Raw genomic sequence first — 24874 nt, 5'->3', positions numbered from 1 at the left:
TTTTGGAAAAAGGAGCCGTTTTCTAATTTTTCTACTTTCAATATTAAATCAAAAAATGAATGATCGAATGATACACGGATTTTGGGGTCTTAAAGATTTTAATATCATTCATTTATGATAATCAGACCTCTTTATAATTATTAATATTATGACATTCTGAGTTACGGCTTTTTTGTAAGCAATTTGTTGTTGTATTCTGCAGCACATCTTGAGTGCCCAACATAGAGAAGTGGTACGAGCTGCTAGAGCTAATGTTTCTTCTGGAAGTATGTTAGAGAGATTCCTCCAGGATGTGCTTCAGCATCATCCTCATCACTACAGTGATACACGGTATTCTACCCACATTAGATTTCTTATAGCCTTGTTGACATGTTCCTATAACTAGGGCTGGGTATCGAGTTAGATACTTTTTAGGCACCGACCGAATTGCCTCGATACCATCGAGTATCGAAAAATGTCTTGTCATTCGGTACCAAATTTTGATACCTAAGGGGTTAATCTCATCAAAATCAGTAAGGCAATAAGCATACAGCATGCTTTATGTGCCTAAATCAGTGATTGGCGAGGCATCAAGTAAAACGCATGTTACGTGACCATTCATTCATACTGTAGCATCATGCTACATAAGACAATTTATAAAATTTATACTATGATTTTACTCAAAACGCACTTTAAACCACCATTGAGTGTTTGTAATAACTTCCAATTATGATTTAATGAGGATTTTGGTCATATAATGTTGCAGAAATGTTATTTGTTGCCTTTTATATCAAGCTAATCGCTACATCTGCTTAGAGTTTACATTTACAATTACATGTATTCATTTAGCAGACGCTTTTATCCAAAGTGGCTTACAATTGAGGAATACAACAAGCAATTCATCATAAAGAGGCAAATAAACACAGGAAGTGCTCATAATACAAAGTTTCAAGCATTGTTCAGATTAGTACAAGCTAGACAGGGGGATTAAGGAAAGAGAAGGAAAAGTTTTTTTTTTTTTTTTTTAAGATGCAGTCAAATGAAGCATTTCTCATTTAAATACACTTTATTCTTATGAAAATAGGCAGAATCTCATGAAAATCACATACAAATTAAGTCATAATTGCGTGTTTATTAGCTTCATGTTTCATCCCTTTAAATGTTTTTCTGGATGTGTAACGCACGTTCGTCCTCGGAGACAGAGCGGGTTATGAACGTGTAATATGAGTGACATATGAACAGCGAATGAGCTTCCTCTGAGTCAGAACAGCGATCGCGGAAGAGAAAACACAGACAGACATTGCTAGAAGCAGCTAATGCTCATCAGATCCTCACATACTGACTTAAAACTGTTCATTATGCACTGAAAAAAACTATTTGAACTTTATTTGCACTGATATATTGTGTTGGTTTCATTTTGTTCCTTTGTGCAGTGTCTCAGGAGATGAGTCTTTGAGTCTGTAAAAGCCTCAACAAACTGAAAAACATAGTTTTATGAGGTAATGTACGTTTTTTTTTTTTGAGGTAATGTAATTTTGTTCAAATGGATATCATAAAATAGGTATCGAAAAAGTATCGTTTTGAACTATACCCAGCCCTACCCATAACATATTACATACTTTGAGCTTTGTGAATTGAAAAAAAGGCATTTTCAGTCACTGTTTTTGACACTTCTTTTTCTCTGTAGGCCTACCCATGCTGATCTACCTTCGTTAAACACCCCACTTGTCCCAAAGGAGGTGCTCTCAGAGGTGTACTGTGGATCAGATGATGATGGTGTCTCTGTTGGGACACGTGAGGAGATGCCTACCTCTGATGAAGAGTCATGTGAAATGCTGCAAATTGCAGCCTCAACTCCAGCAGTGATGACTGACCTTACTGCATCTACACACATACATACCACTTCCCAAATAGGAAAAATGGTGCCTGAACCACCTCCCTCTGAAAAGTACTCCCCCACACAGGGTTTTTTGCACAGGACTAGTGGCAGCTCTGCCAATGACAAGCCACATGCATCACAACTGACACTACCTGTTCAGAGACAAAGCTCACAAACACACCGCTCTGTACATCCCTGTGCTTCAGAGGGTCCACCAGTCGCCAAGACTGGAGATGTTGAACACAGGAAAGCACACAAGAAAACCAATAGGGATAAAGAGGGGAGCGACTCCATTACAGCCTTCCGTGCCCCACCAGCTGCAAAGTGCATTACCTCGAAGGACCAGCTTGCAACCTTTCAATCAGTGGCTGAAGAGTCCACAATGTGGATTTCAGCACTGCCACCTTGGAAAGGCCCCCATAGGGAACAGACATTCAGTCATCTATCTGACCAGATTCAAGATGTGATAGAGGAGGTTATTGAAAAATACTGTTATGTCGATCAGCGGGAGGATGATGGTAGCTTCATTCTGAGTCCTCAGTCTATGAGTGAATCCAAAGGCAGTGAAGAATGGGACAATGCAATACAGATGGCTCTGGGAAAGGCAAAGGGTGAAGAAAAAAATTTAGCCGAGTTACTGGAAGTGCATATAAACCTTGAAGACCAAGGATACCAGACTCAGCTGGACACAGCCCTAAACACTGTGGGAACACCTGAGGAAAACAAGGAGAGTTCTGCTGATAAGGTGTTTCCCGATCTTCCCCACATACCACAGTCTTTTGTTGGCAAAACATTGACACAGGTGATGTTTGAAGATGACCTGAAGATAGACTCCATAGTGAAAGAGTTCCAACAAGGCCAATTCCGTTGCTATTTTGACAGTGAATCATTAGCTAGGTTTGGGAAGCACATTAAGAAAAGGAGAAAGAAAAAGAATCAGGACAAAAAAGAGAAAGCAGATAATGCTGGGTGGGAGCCTACAGACATCTTGCCACTCATGGATCACAATGAAGAAGACCCCAAACCTTCCGCAATTTTGTTGAAGAAATCTAGGCATAAAATCTACAGACTTGCATCACGTTGCCAAGTGGTAAAGGTAAGCCACAGTACACAGACCATCCCTCTTAGTTGCCCTGTGGTGCGGCGAAAATCGTCACAAGAAACATTCCCCTCCACACACAGTGAAGAGCCCCAGCAATGCCCTAGCACTGAAAGGACCCCTGACATGAAGACCAGACTCTGTGCTTTGAAGCTTCCAGCTTCTTACTGCAAGATAATGAGTCCTCTACAGCCCAAAACTGTGGTCTTTGTGCTTTCTTCCCCAGATGGGGGTCAAGGATTCTCCAAGCCCACCCCTATTAAAAAAGCAGGGAGGAAACGGAAGTCATGTGATAGCAATGTTGGCCTGAAGTACAAATACAAAAAGACACCTCTTAAGTTCTACGACCCTTTGACCAATAGGATCTTAAAGAGTCCACCAAAAGGCATGTCTTTATCCTGTAATTCCAAATCTCTTTCACACGTCCGACAGCTATTCCGTAGCCTTAGTCCGGATATTAATAAGGGGAGGCAGGGCCTGGAGCAGGGGCAGTCATCAGGAGGTTCTCGGAAGGGCCGTGGTAGGAGCAGCATGGTTGATCTGTGTACCTCCACCTCAGACTCTATTCTGGATAGCGGTGGCCCCTCAGAACCTGGTTCTTCTTTGTCTAGCAGCCAAAGAGCCTTATTCACCCGCTCCTCTATCTCAAGTAGCAGTTGTTTCCTCCTCGGACATCTCACGCCATCTACCCATGTGGATGATTCTTCCAAAGCACTTTCTCACTCTTGTGCAGGCAGTTCCTATAAGGTTGGAGGACTGGAACAAGAGGAACACCGTCAACAAACACCAGTTGACCAAACACCAATCAGACGTAGCTCACGGAGGGCTGGACCTTTGACTCCAGCCAGGCGACCACCAGTACCCCCTTACAGGACCAAGAGGAAGTCACCCAAACCACAGCGCAAAGCAAAATCACAAGGCAATCTCCAGCAAACTGTTAGCTCCCATATATCTGCAGAATGTAGGACATCTCCCAGAAACAAGAGCCCTGCTAGGACCTCACTTAGATCATCGGCTTCCTCTAAACTGGCAATTCAGCCGGTTATTACATCCTCTTCTAAACAAATAAATAGAATGCTCAGTGCCAGTCAGCAGAAGAGAGTGAGGGGGAGGACGGCCACTGTACATATAGCAGACTGAACGTTATCAGACACCAGCCATGAGCATAAGCTGTCTTCTGTTCTTCAAATGCTGTATAGTTTTGCACAGTTGAATTTCAGCTGACTGTTTCTAGTTTAAGTTCTTTTTTGTCTGTATATGTTTGTTTATTTGTCAAATGCAATTTTTTTTTACTTGTAATGAGTATATTTTTTAAGTTTATAATGGGTATTTTCTCAAAGGTTGATGGTTGTAAATTAAATTTATAATGAATATTTTTGTCCTTGATAATACATCATGAGCATGTTTTTTCACAATGGGTGTTGGCACTCTATTCAATTGATTTTAAAATAGCAAACCAACAAATGCAAAAAACGCTTAAGTCAGCAATACACCAAGAGCAAATGTGCTCTTTGGGAATCGGCCATTCATTCTCTCTCACAAACACACAATACAGATGCCTTTATAGGCTTTTTACACTATGTAGTTTAAATGTGGATTAATGTTTGCTCCCACTGCAGAGATAAAGGTAAATCTTTTTATGTGCATATATTATTGCACTAACTCTTTACCTAATGGTTGTTGAGATCAAAGCATTTAAGAAGAGCCCAGCAGCCATGGTGATGGTTGCGATATTCCATGAAAGTGGCAGAAGCTATAACATTGTTTTTAAAAAGTGAAGTGAGGTTGGTTCATTGTCTTTTTTCTCTACTATGTGGCTGGAGAAGAAATGAAACAAATATGTCTCCTGAGTGACCGTGGAAGCCTGAATATAACAGGTCTTTACAAGGTTAACACTTCATATACGTAATAAAACACTTCACAGAGAGCAATACATACAGTCAAGTATAGGGTCCATATACTAATACTGGAAAAACAATAGCAGATTATACCCCTTAATGCAAAATCGTAGTGGTGTGGGTTGAAACATGCAATAGAAAAATACATTTGTATGTAAGGCAACAATACGCTTATATACAGATTTAGAAATATAAAATACGTGTGCAAATAGTGACTGAAAATAAATCAGCTTATTTTCTTGACGAAGATACACTTTTTATTACCTGACTAATGTCTTTAATAACCTATAAAAGACTAAAGCTTTTATTTCAGAGCTTGTGGGCTAGTGTATAATCACTCTAGTTGTCTTAATGTATTCTAACCATTGAGAAGTAAATGGTAAATTTCCTATTAGCTAGGATGAGTGTGTTGGCGAGTGTACCAAGTCAGGATGGTTGACGCGTCAGCGCAGCATAAGATGCACTGCGCAATCGCATTGGCTTCCCTTACGATATGTGCTGCTTGGCCACCGCCTTCCATCCATCCGAGTTGCCACCCCTTCGCCTTCTTCCCAGTCCTCCCTACCCCTCAGCATCCCAACCGTGCTACCCACCCCTCAGTCTCCGATGCTGCATGAAGGATTTCCCCCTCTTCCCGCGGGATACGCACCAAAATCGCTCTCATAATAATGGACTGCAACGCTCGCTCTAAATTGATGCGCTAATGACATTTTATTTAGTCTTCAAATATGAATCATGCGTCTGATATTCCATCTGTGTCTGCGCGCTAGCATATTTATTTCCGTGCCATCTTCTATTGCCTCAACCTCAACGGGTAAGTATAATGTTTATCTTGCGTAACTTTATTATTTACATAATACGTCTTTATTCGATATTTGCTATATGTTACGTTGGTATTAGTGCAAGGTGTTTTTCCAACGCCTTTTGTTGCGGTAGGAAATCCCAGCTAAATACGCAGGTTCTCTAGGCTTTGATTGAGCCGCCTCCATTACTTAACTGTGTTTACGGCTGTTTGCACGTGTCAATCTATGCAGAGGGGGGTAAAAGCTTTTGAAGGCCTCTGTATGGGTTGACAGCTCCATTAGTATGGTGCTGTACGGGATTTAGTGAGGCGCGCTGAATCTTAATTCGATTACCATGACAATAGATTATTATTAGCTGACATGATGCGCGTCTAAAGCTTTTACAATTCAGATATCAGATATCCAGATATGCAGCTGATAAAAGTTGAGAAAAAAAAATTTGATATGGGTATGTTTTGCCAATAAGTGTCTCTTATGTCTCTTCTGCCATTACATGTATCATATCTCACCCTCTCACCCACTGTCTTGAATGTGTGATCAGATTTCAGTGTTTTATTTGGTTATCAGCCGTAGTGCCTCCGTTCGATACCCTGAGATCTGCATAAGGGAGATCTGTGCGCAGCTTCTCTGCAGCATCACAGGGCTGCAACTGCTGGCACACGTTCATATATAATTGACGGGATCCCTCTCTGAGATGGAGACTGTAAAGCAGTAAACAATTTCCTCCTTTCCTGCAGTTTCCAGCTTCGTACAGAATGAGGATCTCAGGGATCAGCAGGTGCCTGAGACCCCGCGAGAAGCGACAGCAGCGGCACCGGGCAATTCCACGGGTAGAAAAACCGGAGAGCACGAGGTCACGGTCACATATCCCTCCCGGCTCATCTACTACTTGAATGAGGAGTCGGAGAGCACGTATCATGACCTGGACACTCGGACGAGGAGCCAGGCCAGTGATGGACAGGTGAGACATGGGCTGTCTTGCAGTGTAAAGATCCCCGACACTGCATATTTTAGCCCCCACCAAATTCAGGTCTTCAGGAAGCTGCTTTCTTTCAAACTGCTAGGAGCTGCTGGGAATGGTGCAGTATGTCCAAATTCTCAGAGCTGATCAAGGTTCACCAGCCCTCCCTCACAAATCTAACACACTTCGCAAAAGAAGCAGTTTTCACTCCCCCCACTCTCTGTACTGAACAGACATTGTGGGATTGCATTGTGCACACACTTTCACTTTACTTTTGCCAGTGCAGTATTTTTGCTGTAAAGCAGCACAGCTGTGTGATTTATGTTGCTCTAGAGCGGATGTTTTATCTATCTGCACTTACAGAGATTTGCTTGTTGAGAATATGATTTAATGTGTCTGCAGAAATTAAATTTTCACAAAAAGATTTTTTTGAATAACATTTGCAGCTTTGCTGGCAGGTTTGATATAACAACTTATGTTTGTTTTGTGAAGTGTTAATGAGCCCCTATTTATCTCCCTGACCACAGGATGTCCACCTGGCCCAAGCAAGTTTCCAGCTGGACGCCTTCGGCACCACATTCACTTTGGACCTTACACTGAACAAGTAAGTGTGTGTGTCTGAGTAGCAAAAGACAGATTTGGTTTCAAAAACAAAGAATTGCTCTGTTGTTTAGTTGTGCATTGTTCAAATATCACATTTTTAAAATTGAAAATTGATATTTTTTTCCCTTTTGCATGGTGCATGGGGATTTCTAATCTCGCTAAATTTCATTGTGAGTTTATCGCACAAATTCAGTCCATTCAGTCATCTCCTCCGTTTGTCTATTGTCTGTCAGCACCTTTACATTCAAGGTATTTGCTGAAAAGCAAAAAACACTTTGGTTTAAATATCATCCGAACTGTGTGAATGCTGACTAACTTTCTGGCAAGGTTCTCCCAAATTTATCAACAAACATTCTTCCAGTAACATTAATAGAATGTTTGTTCAAAGTTATCTGGTCTTTAATAATGTTCTCAAAACGTTAGCACTGTAACATTATTTATTCCTCGCTAATGGAATGTTTTTCTGAAACATTTTAATTGGATGTTCGTCTAAGAGAACATTCAAAAGTAACTTTCCCAGAATGTTTGCAAAATGATAAAATGCAACGTTCAATTAATGGTTTCTTTAACATTCACATAACCAAAATAAAGAAATAAAAAATAATACAAATTTAAACATTTAAAAACCTGTATGTTTTGAACATTCAGAGAACATACAGGAATATTGTTTTCATAACTTAATGGGAACATTATAGCAAAACTTTCTTAGAACATAAGTTTGTTAGCTGGGATGTGAGGTGCTAATTGTTTTATGTGGTATCAAGTGTGATATCCCTGTTAATTTACATTTATTTATTTAGCAGATGCTTTTATCCAAAGCAAATTCAAATGAGAAACATCACAAACAATTTGTCATATTGCCAACAATATTCTTATCAGGTTTAGTAGAAAGCTAGATTAGGAAACAAGCAAGAGCAAAGGTAAAATGCTGACAAGAAGCTAAAGTATTTTTTTTAGTAGTAAGTGCTTTGGTTGTGCTTAAGTGCTTGTGGAAGAGGTCTGTCTTCAGCTGCTCTTTGAAAGTTGTGATAGTCACAGAAGATGGGGTGCAGGTCAGCAGCTCATATTAAAATAATTGTTATTTATACAAGTTTTGCACAGTTAAAATGAGTATGCACTGCAGCACAGTTTTATATCTGGTGTCATTCAAAATTCAGAAGCATTGTGACACTATTTGAGCACAAGTCATCAGTAGTTGCCAAACGTTTTGGCTTCCACATCACGTTAACCAGAAATATCCAATACCAGAGGTCACAGTTTAAAAAGGATGACAATTTAAAATTCTGTCATCATTTATTCCCCCTTATATCGTTCCAAACATGTATGACTATTTTTCTACGGTGGAACACAAAATAATATATTTTGAAAAATGTCTGAGGGTTTTTAGTACATAAAATAAAATGCAAGGCAGTACAATTTTTATCCATATTTAATGTGCACATCATTTTCACTTAGTCTTTTAGAAAATATTTAAACACATTTAAGCCATAAATAAGAATTATTATTGCTGCCCACTTTCTTTTCATTTGATGAATTATATGTTTGCAAGTGTCTATTTTTGCAAGCTAAAATGCATTTAGGCTGATTAATTGTCAGCTTGTGACAGCTATAAAAATAGGATCAGTTGCAGCAACAGAAGTGTTTGTGATCATGGGATTAAAAGACTTTTCTGTTTCTGTTTTCTTCAAAAAAAGAATGTTTTGGGACATTTGATGGTGAATTATGCTATTGATGCTGTTATATATACTATATATATATTTATCACACAACATTCAATTTGCTCTTCAAATACACATTTAATGCATTTTTATGTATATTTACTATGCCTTAACAAACCTATGTGGCAGAATCCCTAAAGATGTGATGCAGCTTCTGTTCCACTAACAGCGTGGAGGTCTCAAAGCTAGAACAGCTGATACAGAAGACAGTGTTCTCCCAATGCATGCTTATTAAGCACATAGGTGCATGGGATCCGGGGCTCTAGATTTATTGTTGTGTTGTTGGATAATTAATGCAAGATTGCCCCTTTGAATTCTCTCTCTCACTTTGATTTTAGTGATCTGCTCTCTTCAGATTATGTGGAAATCCACTATGACAAAGACAAGCCAGTTCTCTCCAGGGTAAGACAGAAAGAGCAGCACACCAATATCAAATACCCTGAAAATAACTACTGCATAGCAGTGATGAATGTGCATTTGTTTAGGGCGGGGAACACTGCTACTACCACGGCCACGTGAGAGGAAAAGAAGACTCCCGTGTAGCTTTATCCACCTGCAACGGGCTTCAGTAAGAAACCTTGTTTTGTTTGTATGTGTGTGAGTGAGATAAAGAGAGTGCAGGAGAGAAATTCTGACCTGGAGACCTACTGTGAGGCCAGATGGCAGTTGGTACACATGAAAAGATTTGAATGTCACCATGTTAGTGTGTGTCACAGAGAGTAGCCAAGGGAAAGAGCAGAGTGTTTGTTCGGTTAGAAAAGCACAGTTGTAGTCACTTGACGAGTGATTTGACTCATTGCGGTTTTATCTGTCCTTCTTCCTGTATCCTTTTTCCGATTGACATCCCTGACTCTCTTTTCCCAACCCCCTTCTTGTGCTTCACTCTTCCAGTGGGATGTTTGATGATGGTAATTTTGTCTATCTCATCGAGCCTTTGAAACAGACTCACACCGTGAGTAAATATCACTTCAATATAGCTTATCCTTTTTGATTTCATTACTCGCACAGCTCGTCTACAAAGGTCACCATGTTTGTACCTTTTAGGAAACGGAAGCACGACCCCATACTTTGCGCCGAACATCATCGCTCCATGTGACCTCTGTCCCAGGTGCCTGGGGTAAGTGTGCCAAGGTCATGGTAACAGATATATGGCAAGATATTATATCCACACCCCCTTATCTCCATGGTTACCTTTATGTCTGTTTCTCTCAGCTGCTGATGACCCAATTGAGGAAAAAGAAGAGGAGAAGCGTATTTTTGCTAGCATGCCTTGGCTAAAGCGAAGGAGGAAAAGAGCTGTAAGAAATGACTCTCAGCCTTTTCCATGTGCTCCACTGTTTCAGTGGAAACCTCTATAAATGCTACCTCATACTTAAATGCTATGCTCTCTGAATGTATAATTTTGATTTTATTATTTTTTAAGATGCCACGTAACATTTTTGAAGAAATGAAGTATCTGGAAATAATGATTGTCGCTGACCACAACACGGTGGGTTTATCCACAACACATTACAAGCATCCTGTATAAATTAGCCAAGTCTGAAAATTTCTTTTAATCTTTTTTTTTTATATATATATATATATATATATATATGTTTTTGAATCAATTGTTGAAATTAATTGTTGAAATTATCCACTAGAGGGCACTGAATAACAAATGTTCCCTTATTTTTCACATACTGCAGAACCAAAAATGTTCAGAATACACCTTGAAACTTATTTCCTTTTTTTTCATCTCTTGTTTTTGCAGTTTAAAAGGCATAAGAGTAAAAAGCATACCCGGAACTCGGCCAAATCAGTGGTCAACTTTGTAGACGCTGTATGTTCACATATTAATTGCTGTAAAATATTTTCTTAATAGTCACCCAATTTATAATCTTCTTAATCTAAAATTCAGATGATATTCTCTTTAGATTTTTAAGGAGCAGCTGAATACGCGTGTGGTATTGGTTGCTGTGGAGATTTGGACTGACAGGGACTGGATTCCGCTGAGCGTGAAACCATTGGAAATGCTAAGCGACTTTTCAAAGTACAGACAACAGAACATCAACATCAACGCTGATGCCGTGCACCTCTTCACGTGAGTTGCAGTCTCTTGAATGAATGAGGTGTGATAGCCTGGTGGTTAAGGATGTTGGCCAGTAACCGAAAAAATTCGGTTCAGTTGTTGGTGTAGAAGAGTAACTGAGAATTCTGAATTTGTGTTGGTCATTCTCAGGAAATGTGTGTGCTAAGAGAATGCTGGACTTATGTCACAATACTTCATTTAACACTGGTTAGTGTATAATGCAATATATAATGCATATTTAAAAATATAGCATTGCATTTTTTATAACTGGAATATCAGCCAATTTGCATATCCCTATTCATCACCATTACATTTTTAGAGTTATATTTTTGAAAAAACAATTTTTTTTGATTTTACTGAAAATAAAATATTTAATGTCACTATATATATATATATATTTATATATATATGTGGGACTATAATTTGTCCCAGCTCTCTCTGTTCAGTCTTTTTTTTTTTGTTGCTGTATGATTCAAACAACAGTTTCTTTTACACTTTTTTTTTTTTACATATATAGTGGGCAAATGATTAGTGTCTGTTTTGGAAAAATCTTGTCTGATAACATTTAATCCAAAACATTTGAACTGTAACACAGTTGACACAAAGCATGTTTTTGAAGTATAGAATTATGAATTATAGCTCATTAATGAAAATATTTTAATTACAGTGTGTGATTTATAAGGCTGCCAGAATTTACCTATTCAAATTACAAATAATTCCAAACTTACTGTGACAGGGTTAAAAATAATATAACACATTAATGTTAAGCATACTGTTAGTAATACAAAAAAAAAAAAAAACTGAACATTTCTGGCACAAATGACACAGTTCCCTAAGAATTAAAATGAATACCATTGTTTGGTAATACAGTTAAAAGCAAAAGGGGAACTGGCGACAATGATAAAGACCTTTTTCTGCTTGCAGTAATGTGACGTTTCATTACGGTCGGAGCGGTGTTGCATATATTGGTGGTGTGTGTTCCAAAGGAAGAGGAATTGGTGTTAATGAGGTAAGGTTGACACATGCAGCATTCTGGTTAGACAGACTGGGCAATTTACTGTAAAACCTTACCTTTGAGCCATTCTAAATGACAAATGAAGTGTCATCTTACCTCTGCTGTCATGCACTGCTGTTTCTGTTCCTCTCTTTCAGTTTGGCAGCACATGGACAATGGCTGCCTCTCTCTCTCAGAGCTTAGCACAGAATCTGGGTATCCAGTGGGATCCTGTGATCAGGAGGAGTAAGTTTGTTTCACCTCCTGCTGCCAAACTACTTGATTTCTGACTTGTTTACTGTAAGAGTTTAGGATTTAAAGTCAACTCACAGACTTTCTCACTCACTCTTGTGTTCTCTCAGAGGAGTGCGGCTGCATGGATTCATGGGTGGGATGTATAATGGAAGACACTGGGTATCGTTAAACACACACATTATTGTATAGCCTCTCCTGACTACTTGCTGGGCATTTTAGCTCCTAGTTTCCTGTCATATTTCTTGATTTGCGTAGGTTTATTTTTCTCTGTTCCCCTCTGTAGAGTGCAACACCCACGCAGGTTTTCCAAATGCAGCATTACTGACTACAGGAACTTTCTTCTAAGAGGAGGTGCTTCATGTCTGTTTAACAAACCCAGCAAGGTAGGCTTGAACAATAGTGCGGACAACACAACATTCTCACCTGCATTTTTCATTACTCAACATTTTTAAAAAGTACAGTCATCCAAAAATGAAAATTTGCTGAAAATGTACTCACCCTCAGGCCATCCAAGATGTAGATAGTTTCTTTCTTCGTCGTAACAGATTTGGAGAAATGTAGCATTACATCACTTGCTCACCAATAGATCCTCTGCAGTGAATGGGTGCCGTCAGAGTGAGAGTCCAAACAGCTGATAAAAACATCACAATAATCTACAAGTAATTCATAGGACTTCAGTCGATTAATTAACATCTTGTGAAGCAAAAAGTTGCATGATTGTAGTAAAGAAATCTATCATTAAGATGTTACCTCTATTCATAATATTGCTTTCACCAGTGAAAAAGTCATCTTGTCTGAATCAGGAGACAAATATGAACAGATCAAGCACGGTTTACTAGCAAAAGCAGTCCAAAACATTTCCAAACGAATATGTCAGTGGATTTTGATGTGAGAGGACAACAGGGGTGGACGTTTTTACTGGAGGAAGCGTTATTATGGATTATAAACTTGTATTTTGGCCTGAAACGATGGTTTAAAGTTAAAATGGCTTAGTGATTGATTTGTTTCTTGCAAAAATAAAGATTTTCACTTCACAAGATGTTAATTGATGGACTGGAGTCGTGTCGATTACTTGTGGATTATTGTGATGTTTTTATCAGCTGTTTGGACTCTCATTCTGACGGCACCCATTCACTGCAGAGGATTCACGGGTGGGCAAATGATGTAATGCTAAATTTCTCCAAATCTGTTCAGATAAACAAACTCATCTACATCTTGGATGGCCTGAGGGGTGAGTAGATTTTCAGCAAATTTTCATTTTTGGGTTAACTATTTCTTTAAGATTGGTAACCTCTGGACTAAATGTTATTCCTCTGGACTAAATGTTATTCTCTTACAAATCCTGATTGGTGTGCAATTCTTTTTATTAATGTATGCTAGATTGTTGTGCTATATTTGGATCTTACACTCCAACTAAGCTATTTTTGGATCTACTTGCCTTTCTGTTTGTTCTGTTCATGTACCTGCAACCCACAAAAAAAACGGGTCTTCAACAAAAAGCTGAAATTGAAACAGTCAGTGACATCAAATGTTATTGGTTCTCACGTGTATTGTGATGGATTGTCATTGTCATCAAACAAAAATCAAGTACTTGTCTTACAGTCATCATTTATCAGACATGATGCTGGATAAACTTGTGCTTTGTGTTGGCAGCTCTTTGAGGCTACAGAATGTGGAAATGGTTATGTGGAAGTGGGAGAGGAGTGTGACTGTGGGGCTCGAATGGTAAGCACTATTTTTTTATGTAAATCATACTTCCATACAGACAATAGCAAAACATAATATTTTACTAACTATTTTTTCGTCTGTATGCACATATTTGATCTGCTTATGCAGGAGTGCTATAAAGACTGCTGTAAAAAATGTTCTTTGTCTAATGGAGCACACTGCAGTGACGGCCCCTGCTGCAACAGCACATGCCTGGTAAGACACTTCGCTTTTGCCTCATTATTCATCATAACTTCCTCCATCCTCAACTACTGAGTGTCTTATAATGCACTGATCAGTTGTTTCTCTCAATCCCTGTCCCTGCACCTTTTTCAGTTCTACCCACGGGGATACAGCTGTCGATATGCTGTAAATGATTGTGACATATCAGAGACTTGTTCAGGAGACTCGGGACAGGTCTTGCTCTTTTTTTCTATTTTTTTATTTTATTTTATTTTATTTTATTTGATGTCAGTAATTTATATGTGAAGTTAGAAATACGAAAACATCACAGTATAAAGGGTTGAACAGAAAGAAAAGCATTTTCTCAGAACCACATAGTGAAAGCATATTTCAGTAAAAGCAAAATTTGAGTAGTATTTGATTTATTTTCTGTTTTCTATATAGCCCATTAAAATGTAATGGTGATGCATATGCAAATTCTCTGACATTCCCTTGAAAAACAAACATTTACTAATTAAATTAACATTTTTTCATCTATTTGTTTCAGAGTTAATTCAATGAAATTTCCAGTATCTTATTTTTACCTGTAAATAATAAATCATTTAAATCATTTTAAATCATTTTTCCTGCCGCTGTTTTCTAACAATGGGCCACTAATTAATTTATGCAGAAGATGCTACAATTTCTACATGACAATCACAGGGATGATGGTGTTTCACACAATACACCCCCAAGCATCACTATCTGCCATAACAGCCGTAACAGAAGGCATGTTATTCACTAAATGACAGCCCGCCTGCAGTTTTAACACTTTTAAAAATTATGCAGAGCTGAAAAACTAACTTTGATAGTCCAGTTATCAGTTAACTAACTAACAGTTACTAACGTAAATCTCAATAAATATCATACAGAAATACTAAAACATTTAAAAAAATTTTATCATTGAATCAAAAATACTTTGTAAATATCTTTGTTATTCTTACAGTGCCCCCCTAATCTTCATAAGCAAGATGGCTACTCTTGTCAGCTCAACCAGGTCAGATATATAAATCTATTTAAATACATGGCAGAACAACATTTAGACTAGTTTTGATTAAACCCTCCACATTTTGTTTGTTACTATACCAGGGTCGCTGTTACAGTGGTGAATGTAAGACCCGGGAGAGTCAGTGCAAATACATCTGGGGTCCAAGTGAGTGACGCTGATGCCTTCAGAGTGCTTCAACTGTTCTTGCCAAAGAAAGCACGTTAAAATAACTGCAATCCATCCACTCTGTCTTTCAATACATGCTTGCTTGTGTTTCGTCTTTTCCTTTCTCTGTCTCATTCCCTTCATTCTTTTCTCCTGTTGCTTTCTGTCGATTTCTCTTCTCTCAGAGGCTGGAGGGTCAGAGAAGCACTGCTATGAGAAGTTAAATACAGAGGGGACAGAAAAAGGGAATTGTGGGAGAGATGGAGACAAATGGGTGCCCTGCGGCAAACAGTGAGTCAGTTCCCCCAATTATTTGGAGAGCAGGAATATGCGGCACCATGAAACTTTAATATGGTACAAAACCAGGTCAAGTCTAGATGGCGGCTCTTGTTCTGCAAAATTCTCAGGCATGAGCTTTGCTCTTAATGCTTCTTTACTGTCTTCTTTACTGCCTGCCGAAAATGATGGAAAGCATTCAAAACTTTGCGTCTCTTTAAGTTTTATGTAGATACACCAGTTAATGTTAATGGCGTTCTGTTACAGTAATGTTAGAATAGGGCTTCTCAACCAAATATTAATTTATAAGTTGAATTCAATCACAATGTCATTTGCAGACTTTGTATAGAGGAATTTAACTATCATCAATGCTTAACAAGTAAAATAAAATATCTTCCACAAGTAAAACACAAACATTAATGCCAAGACATGGAAAAGAGAAAAAACAATCTACATATTAAATGCACAGGGTATTTTTTCTTTACATTTTCAATTTAATTTCATGTACATTTTGTGTTAAGAAATATAGAGTCCGTTATTTGTGCAAATGAGATATGACAATTGCTGGGTTGATCGAACGCCTGACATTTTAAGTTAAACATTTTCAGATATTCCTGGTTCTCTGATGTTGCTTAATGGTCAAATGATAAACAGATAAAATATTAAACTTTTTTCAGTTTTTTATTTATTTTATTTTATTATTATTTCATTTTTTTCAAAATTATTTATATATAGGGCTGCACAACTTGGCCAAAAAATTATTTTGTCATATATTGTAGTTTTAACAGTGATATGACATTTAATCTCACATTTCTCCTGCTGAAACCAACTAAGACCTCCTTCAAGTTCTTTATTATAATAATATTAATTACTATTATTACTTTTTGTAATAATTAATTTTATTTTGTATTAAATTACTCACTTTCAAATGTTCAAACCCTCCAGCTTTTAACTTTCAAATCATTGAGCTTTTATTTTGAGGGAAAACTGATGAAATTCTGCAAACCTCTATCTGTAGAAATCTTGGAAATTATGCAAATGTGTAAAAAATGTGAACCAAGTGCACATTGCGTTCCAAAAATGTGTATTATTCTCAGCACATCGCATAGAGTTTGAGAAGCAGCATTTACAATGCCGCTCTTCACTCTGATACACAGCCCAACAGACTATACTTATTTTATTACATCTTATTTTGATTAATTGTGCAGCCTCATTTATTTAAATTTTTAACAAACCCCCTGCAATTCTCTTATAGTTTGTGAACCCCCATCTTTACCATTACCAGTTAATGGCATGGGTATTTATTTGTGTTAAAAGCCTGGTTTTATTGGCATAGTGTACTCATATGATGTGTTTAGCATAAGTTACTTATAATATCAGCAACAACTTGATCTCTGTGGGTGTAAGGAAATGAGAACAAGCAGTGAATGCTTGCCCTAGCAATAGATACTGTAAAAATCTGTATGTGATTCCCGCATGAAATTTGCAGAACAAAGGTTACCGTCTAGACATGATCACATAACCATCTCTAATACTTTCCAAATCCAAATCCTGTGGATTTACAGCGATGTCTTTTGTGGGTACCTGCTGTGCACTAACACTGGGAGAAATCCAAGGATCGGGACCCTGAAAGGTGACGTCACTCCCACCACCTTTAACCATCAGGGGCGACTGGTGGACTGCAGGTCTGTTCCTGGATCTCTGCAAATGTTCTCCCATTATACTTTAACAAAATTCCTGAAATACTTATTTTTTACCGTTTTCTAATTCTCCTTCTTCTGTAGCGGGGGACACGTGCTGTTGGATGATGACACTGATCTAGGGTATGTGGAAGATGGTACGCCGTGTGGTCCCTCTATGATGTGCCTTGAGCGGAAATGTCTACCCATCTCCTCCCTGAACCTCACAGCCTGTCCGTCTGGCCCGGGTGGCCGAGTCTGCTCTTCTCACGGCGTGAGTGATCACCATCTGACACTCTCTGCTGCTTAGATGTATCTCACACCACAGTCAGCCTTGAAAATAATTCTGTTTGAATTCCAATCCAACAAAGCCAGAAATCCACTCAAATCCACTTACAAATTTAATCCAGAATTTTAACGTCAGGGATTGAATTCATCCCCTGCATTCAGTTTATATGCAGAGGAATGACAATCTATTCCACAACATCTGAAAATAACACATTGTCATGGGTATCCAATATCTATAAGAAGGGGATTGATTTTTTTTATTTTAATTTTACTTAAATCTGCTGTAGGATACCACACATTGCTAGTCAATAAACTAGCTAATCAGACACATTGTCTGCCTGTGGACGATTTTGTGTTTTAGGGTTTGAAGACATAGGGTTTGTTGTCTTAGGAAGGCCGAGTTTTGAGAGTGGGTATTGAAATCAGTGAAAAACTGCTGAAATCGCATGGGGTTTTCAAACTTTTCAATGCCAAGACCTCTCAAACATGGCAATCCCCTTGGAAGGATGACCTCCTTCCTAAAATATAGAGGCAGCTGCACTACTGTTCAAAAGTTTGGGGTCAGTAAAACATTTTTTTACTGAAATTAATAATAATAATAATGCATTTTATTTAATGGTGCCTTTCTAAACACCCAAGGTCACCTTACAGCAAGCAAAATGATAAAAAATACAAAAATGAGTAACAAAAGACGAACAGATCCTGCCAGCATTACAAAATTCAACAGCACAACTGCATACATAGTCATACAAAAACCTGGGTAAAGAGATGAGCCTTAAAACGAGATTTAAAAATATGCAGACTGTCACTGTCACGTATATTGGGAGGGAGGGAGTTCCATAGGCAAGGGGCCGCAAAACTAAAAGTTCTTGCTCCCAGGGTGCTTAAGCGTATAAGCGGCGACAAGAGAAATCGAGAATGAAGATCTGAGAGTGCGCGAAGGAGGTTAGATGTGGAGAAGGTCAGTAAGGTATGGCGGAGCTAGGTTGTGAAGTGCCTTAAATGTGAAAAGCAAAATTTTTAAATCGATACTTCACTGGGAGCCAGTGTAGACGTTGGAGAACTGGAGAAATGTGCTCAATAGATGAAGTCTTAAAAAGAACACGAGCTGCCAAATTCTGAACTAACTGGAGTTCATGAAGAAGTTTAGAAGGAAGGCCAGTAAGGAGAGCATTACAATAATAGATACGTGAGGTAACGAGTGCATGAATAAGAATTGCCGTATTATTCGTTGTGAGAGAGGGATGGAGATGATTAATATTACGCAGGTGGAAATATGCAGCATGCGTAATATTATTAACATCAGCTTCAAAGGACAAACTCCTAACCTGCTGAGAAGGACAAATTGCGTTATAATTGATTATCCACAGAAAAACAATCAGATTTAGTCAGAGTAGATCTTGTACCAATGAGTAAGACCTCAGTTTTATCACTGTTGAGTTTTAGAAAGCTGGCTGAAAGCCAATCTTTAATTTCAGTTAAACATCTGGTCAAGGAAGGTGGAGCTAGAAGGTTTGGGAGACATGTCATTGGCATAGCAGTGAAAATGGATACCATATTTCCTGAAAATATGGCCAAGAGGGAGTAAATAGATGATGAATAGCAGTGGGCCCAAAACAGAACCCTGAGGGATACCAGTGGTAACTGTAAATGGTCTTGGAAAATGTTTTAATTTGAACAAACTGAATGCGACCAGTGAGATATTACCTAAACCAGGACAGGGGGGTGCCAGTGATCCCTATAGAAACGAACCTGTCCAGGAGTATCTTATGCGAGATGGTATCAAAGGCCGCACTCAGGTCGAGAAGGACAAGTATTGTTAATAAACCAGAATCAGCTGCCAATAACAGATCATTAGTAATTTTAACAAGAGCAGTCTCTGTACTATGGTGGGGATGAAAGCCAGATTGAAATCGCTCAAATGATTTATTATTGGAGAGATGATCGTGAACTTAAGTTGCAATACATTTTTCCAAGATTTAAGAAATAAATGGCAAATTAATGAAGACAAAGATAGTAGACAGGCTTTAACTAAGCAAGTAGGTAATGGGTTGAGCTGACAAGTGGTAGGTTTAGATTTCCGGATATGACAATATCTCTGCAACAGTTGTTAAAGTGAAAGTAGTAAAAGTAAAATGCAGGGTCACATAGGAGACTGGATAACTGGAATCATAGCCTAAATTACTTGAAAGTAATTGCTGAGGAATCTTTTCAATCTTAGACTCAAAGAAAGTCAAAAATCTGTTGTATAGTTTAGGCAGTCGTGGCCTAATGGTTACAGAGTCAGACTTGTAACCCGAATGTTGCAGGTTCAAGTCTCAGGTCCGACAGGAATTGTCGGTGTGGGGAGTGAATGTACAGCGCTCTCTTTCACCTTCAATACCACGACTGAGGTGAGACCCTTGAGCAAGGCATCCCCCATTGGGTTAAATGCAGAGCACAAATTCCGAGTGTGGGTCACCATACTTGGCCATATGTCACTTCACTTTCACTTTTTTTTTCAGAATACATGTTTAACGGTAAAGAGTCAGGTGGACACAGAAAATTCTTCACCACAGAAAAAAGAGATCTATAGTTCCCTTCACTAGCTCCAGTTATTTTAGAATAATAGTCTGATTTAGCTTTGGACAGTGCATCTTTGTAATGTTGGATATGGTGAGCAAGCATTTCTTTATGTACAGTAAGACCGGATTTGGCATACAGACGCTCTAGCCTACAGCCTTTTACTTAAAAGTAGATGCAAATCAGAGGTAAACTAGGGAGCAGAGAGAGTAAAAGAAACAATACTTTTATACAGCAAGGGTGTGTTGAATTTATCAAAAGTGACAGTAAAGACTTTTACATTTTTACACAAGATTTCTAAAAGATTTCAAATAAATGCTGTTCTTTTGAACTTTCTAATCATCCTGTAGAATTCTTTATAAAAGTATCCACAAATATATTAAGCAGCACAACTGCTCTCAACAGTGATAATAATAAATGTTTCTTGAGCACCAAATAAAGGAATAAATTATATTTTTTAAATGTATTATTATAATATATAGTTATAGTTAATATAGTTATTAACTGTAATATTATTTCACAATATTGCTGGGTTTTTTTTACTTTATTTTGATCAAATAAATGCAGCCTCTGTGAGTGTATATACATTTTCAACATTAAAAAAACTTACCAATACCAAACTTTGAACAATCGTGTGTATATTATAGACCCATTTTCGTATAGTGTAAGAAAAATTGTGAGCGTGACATTATAAAATATTATTAAACATGACTGTATTTATAAAACTTGAAGAGAAACATCTCCAATTAATTTCAAATGTATTTATAAAATTATATTTAAAATATAAAGATTCAGCAGATGTAAAAACTGTAAAATGAAAATGTAGAAATACTTTTTTCACAAAACTGTATGCATTTTTATTTCTTTATTACTATTAAAAACTGGCTAATCTGTAAATATTAACCCCAGGCTTACAGCACCTTTAACTTAACTGTGTTACACATCATCAATGATGATACTGTGGGTTATTTCTTACTGTTTATCAACTTTCAGGTGTGCAATAATGAAGCAACCTGCACCTGTGATGCTACATGGGCAGGGACTGATTGCAGCATGCATGACCCCCCAAAAGAGCCACCCGTCACCGAGGACCCGGGTCCCAAGGGTTCGTGATCTCTCTTAATTCTTTAAACATAAAAAAACTTTGCCATATATATACACAGATCTTACAGCCTAATCCTCAGATGCACACACACCTTAACTCCAGTCCACTGCAAAGCCACTTCCAAAGATCACTACTTTTTGTAGGTGCCCATTTCTATATTGTGACTTTTCCCACTCACAAGACTTTAACAAATACTAGTACGTGTACAATAAAAAAAAAAAAAAAAGGGGCCTTGAGTGACATTTTCTCTGTTGAATCACCCCTATTTCCTCTGCACAGTGAGCGTGGCCACAAACAGGCTGATAGGGGCAGTGGCAGGGACCATTCTGGCCCTGGGGGTGATTTTTGGAGGCACAGGGTGGGGAATAGAGTAAGCACCTCTTAACCCTTTAATGCCATTCCCCCAGGAAGAGGGAGATCCTGTGATCCCCTGTGTGTGCGCGTGTACGTGCGGTTGTGTGTACGTGTTCTCCCAGTGGCTTTGTCCGTTGTGTTGAATGTGATGGTGCCTTGTCATTTTTGTTGTGTAATTGGACTGATTGATTGGTATATCTCTTATTTTCTCTTCTCCCTTGGCTGCTATTATCATGGATATTTTTATTATCACCCTGTGTTAATGGAGTGTTGCGGTGCTTCCCTTTCTGGTCCATGTGGGGCATTAACATAGAACAAAAAATTCAAAGTGAGAAAAGAGGATCAAGAATGAAGAACAAGACGAGGAGGGTGGAAAAACATGAGATGACTTGAACTGACATTGACATAAGATGCCGTGGCGTCTTTTAACTGACACAAAATCCCATCAGAACTGGCCCACTTTCTGAGCTGAGCTAAATATTCCACTCTAACTAGGTCCGACGTGTGCATGAGTGGGTAAAACTTCACCACGAGTGTGTTTGTGGGTTAATGTTTCTTTGTGTGTCTGTGTGCGCGCGTCTGTGCATTTGTTTTCGTCAGTCCTGTATTGGTAGCGTAGCTCAAAACACCTCAGTGCTTTAAGATCTTCCTTTACAAACCAGCAGTTACTTGTGCCGCTCCCCTGTGCCAAAATCTACAGCCCCTAAATTCTCCACACCCATGTCCAATAACATCCCACACACACACTATGCTATCAAGGGTAAGTTGAGCGTTATCTACCCTACGGATTCCCATCCTGAGTAATCACATGACTGAAAGAGTGTATAACATAAGTGAAGTCCAGCATTTGATGTGTAAACCCTGCATGCTGTGCAGGTGCCCCCTGCAGCTTACGTCATGTTTCTCTCCCATCATGCCCTTCTACAGGTCCTAGTGCCACCAACCTTATCATAGGCTCCATCGCAGGGGCCATCCTGATGGCAGCCATAGTGCTGGGGGGGACGGGATGGGGATTTAAGTAAGAGCTGCACCGCATGCTTCCTATTGCCTGCCAGCCTGGAACAGGCTCACTCACACTTAAACATACACACTCACACACACACACTTTTGCATACATGCACACAACATTTTACCACTACACACTCACATTCACACATGCACAAGGGCCTGGGCTTCTGCTACAGACAACAGATACTAAAACTAGGTCATCATTTAAAGTGCCAAATTCTGAACTACATGCTACGATAGAATGCTAAGGGACGATAAGTGTAATTTGTCATTTTTCTGTAACAATATATGTAATTGTAAGTTGTTTAAATGTAACATTTTCTTAAGTATGCTAATGCGTTCTTTACAGGTGACAGCAGATTGTAGTTTAGCTCATGGTAGCTAGATCATAGCTATTGGAAACCAATCAAGAAAAATTACCCACTAAAATGATCTGGCTACATCTTTCAACCACCAAATTACAGTTTAAGTCTAGGTCTAGACATTTAACCCAGTTGGTTTAGAGCTCTGTAGACTGTAGCAGAACCTCGTGCAGACTGGCCCATCGCTTGACATGCATGCGAGCAAAATGGTAAAATGGATACTGAGCAAGATGTGTAATGACAGTAATGAATTAATGACAATATCAAAGAGAAGATTGATGTGTAGCCTTTTTTATGATTAACTACATGCTAATACTTAAAAACGTATACATTTCAGTAATACCATGACCAGTTTATGTAGTAAGGTGGGAACTGTTGGAGAAAGTAACATTGTATGCTTACTTAAAGCTACACTATGTAACTTTTTTTTTGTTCAAAGTTAGCAAATTTATATAATGAGCAAGTGCAGTATATTTATTGTAAAGCGGTCCGGACACATTTCACAGGAAACTGCATAGTTCTGTCATTCGTCTTGTCATTCGCAAACCTTGTACCGAAAAGAGTTTGTAAGCAAAATATTAAAGTAACAGTGTCCGTACTAAAAAACAGATCAACACTAGCTTGGCTTTTCAAAAATAGGTTTAGTTTGCGCATTTGCTGTGCATGGACTAGGTTCACAAAACAATATTTATGTTGGTAACAATGCCAATCTCTAAACCACTTACTACTTAGCCTACTAGCCAGGTGTCCACTGTTTTACCTTAACTGATATGAATACCAATCATTATGTCTAATGTCAGCATTACCAGTCTTTTGAAATGTTATTTTAAAACAACTGTTTGCAAATAAGCTCATAAGAACCAAAGCACAATTTGCATAATCACCAAAGCAATGTTTCTCCGCAAGTAACATTTTATGCTTCAACCGCTAAAGGGCCAAAAGTTACATAATGTAGCTTTAAAGATTCCAGTAAATGTGTGTAACATCAAACATGTTGACAGATGTATTTGGTTAAAAATCTGAATGTAGTTTAGAAACTGTTTGTCTGAGGACATGTAAAACCTTTCTAATGGCCAGCATAGGCCCAGTCAGGAGCAAGTTCTTGGAAGCTAGCTATGAGATCTGGAGGTCATCCAAGAGGACTTAGCTCACCGCAGCATGCTTGTTTGCACATAGCATCTTGACTGAGCCCATTTAGAGTTTGCATGCGGACTGGCACCAAGCCAGAGCTAAAGCGGAGTGCTATCAGAGCATCGCACAAAGGCTGGGCTCACCTCAAGTGAAGGGAGTGGAGGGGTGTTTGTTGTTTTCCTTGCTTTGAGAAGCGGGGTGGGTTGTTGGGGCGGGACGGGGTAGGCAGGGATGACGACTTTCTGACCCGCTCTCCTCGCCGTGATCTCTCTCTCAATCCCCCCTCCGTTGTCTGAAAGGGTGAGAGTTTGAGCGGAGAGGGGTGGAGTTTGTGTCGTAGGCAGCCTTTGTGCCATGGCTGGCTGCCACACCCTCTTATCTCCCGGAAGGCCCTGGGCCCCCCTGAAAACCTAGAACAGAGCAAGAGCCCTCACCCCCCACCCGGACTCGCCCGGCACCGCTGCCTTTACTGCCTGCTTCACAGAGACCTGGTACAGACACACGCGCTGCACTGCACCTGCATGCTACCCCAGTCACCCCCCTACACTGCGATAGTGGCGTCTCCTACCTAACCTCTCTATGAACAGGTGCATGTTAAACTGCTGGGATGCCCCACATCAAGCCACGCTACGGGGAGGATGTGTCAAACCCCTGTTGTTGTTGGTGTTGTTGCAGTTCTTGTTGCCTTTCTTGTTGTTCCTGGTGGTATCGTCGTAGTTCATGTTGTGGGTGTGACGTCCTTTTCTGACCCTCGATGTTGTACACTCTTT

The 24874-nt window shown here is 38.9% G+C and overlaps 2 protein-coding genes across 7 annotated transcripts in view; both read left to right on the top strand.

Moving 5' to 3' along the window:
* The window catches only part of LOC107660085 (uncharacterized), a 7745-nt gene extending 3085 nt beyond the window's left edge, over positions 1–4660 (top strand). For both annotated transcript variants that reach the window (XM_016449302.1, XM_016449303.1), the window contains exons 5-6: positions 203–330; positions 1667–4660. In XM_016449302.1, the coding sequence (XP_016304788.1) occupies positions 203–330; positions 1667–4097 (2559 nt within the window). In that variant the 3' untranslated portion in view covers positions 4098–4660. The remainder of the gene's footprint in view (positions 1–202; positions 331–1666) is intronic.
* Positions 4661–5337: 677 nt separating this feature from the next.
* LOC107660086 (disintegrin and metalloproteinase domain-containing protein 23-like) overlaps positions 5338–24874 on the top strand; it is a 21013-nt gene continuing 1476 nt past the window's right edge. Inside the window, exons 1-26 of one of the 5 annotated variants that reach the window (XR_001630967.1) lie at positions 5338–5669; positions 6396–6619; positions 7147–7223; positions 9279–9342; positions 9426–9508; positions 9832–9892; positions 9985–10057; positions 10153–10238; positions 10364–10429; positions 10691–10759; positions 10854–11020; positions 11933–12017; positions 12161–12248; positions 12365–12416; positions 12541–12640; positions 13911–13982; positions 14094–14180; positions 14301–14381; positions 15133–15183; positions 15276–15339; positions 15525–15630; positions 17181–17300; positions 17400–17568; positions 21138–21249; positions 22531–22621; positions 24404–24595. Coding sequence is in view for 3 of the 5 variants with exons in the window: in XM_016449306.1 (XP_016304792.1) it covers positions 5591–5669; positions 6396–6619; positions 7147–7223; positions 9279–9342; positions 9426–9508; positions 9832–9892; positions 9985–10057; positions 10153–10238; positions 10364–10429; positions 10691–10759; positions 10854–11020; positions 11933–12017; positions 12161–12248; positions 12365–12416; positions 12541–12640; positions 13911–13982; positions 14094–14180; positions 14301–14381; positions 15133–15183; positions 15276–15339; positions 15525–15630; positions 17181–17300; positions 17400–17568; positions 21138–21249; positions 21529–21619; positions 22531–22537 (2334 nt within the window). In the remaining 2 variants the exon portion in view is untranslated. Of the gene's footprint in view, positions 5670–6395; positions 6620–7146; positions 7224–9278; positions 9343–9425; positions 9509–9831; positions 9893–9984; positions 10058–10152; positions 10239–10363; positions 10430–10690; positions 10760–10853; positions 11021–11932; positions 12018–12160; positions 12249–12364; positions 12417–12540; positions 12641–13910; positions 13983–14093; positions 14181–14300; positions 14382–15132; positions 15184–15275; positions 15340–15524; positions 15631–17180; positions 17301–17399; positions 17569–21137; positions 21250–21528; positions 21620–22530; positions 23391–23433; positions 24596–24874 lie in introns of those variants that run through there. The other 4 variants (XR_001630968.1, XM_016449306.1, XM_016449304.1 and 1 more) reach the window with 4 other exon arrangements.

Source organism: Sinocyclocheilus anshuiensis, unplaced genomic scaffold, assembly GCF_001515605.1.
Source record: "Sinocyclocheilus anshuiensis isolate Anshui unplaced genomic scaffold, SAMN03320099.WGS_v1.1 scaffold55, whole genome shotgun sequence".
Lineage (NCBI taxonomy): Eukaryota > Metazoa > Chordata > Actinopteri > Cypriniformes > Cyprinidae > Sinocyclocheilus > Sinocyclocheilus anshuiensis.
Note: the sequence above shows the minus strand (reverse complement) of the source record. Positions and strands in the feature narration are given on the sequence as shown.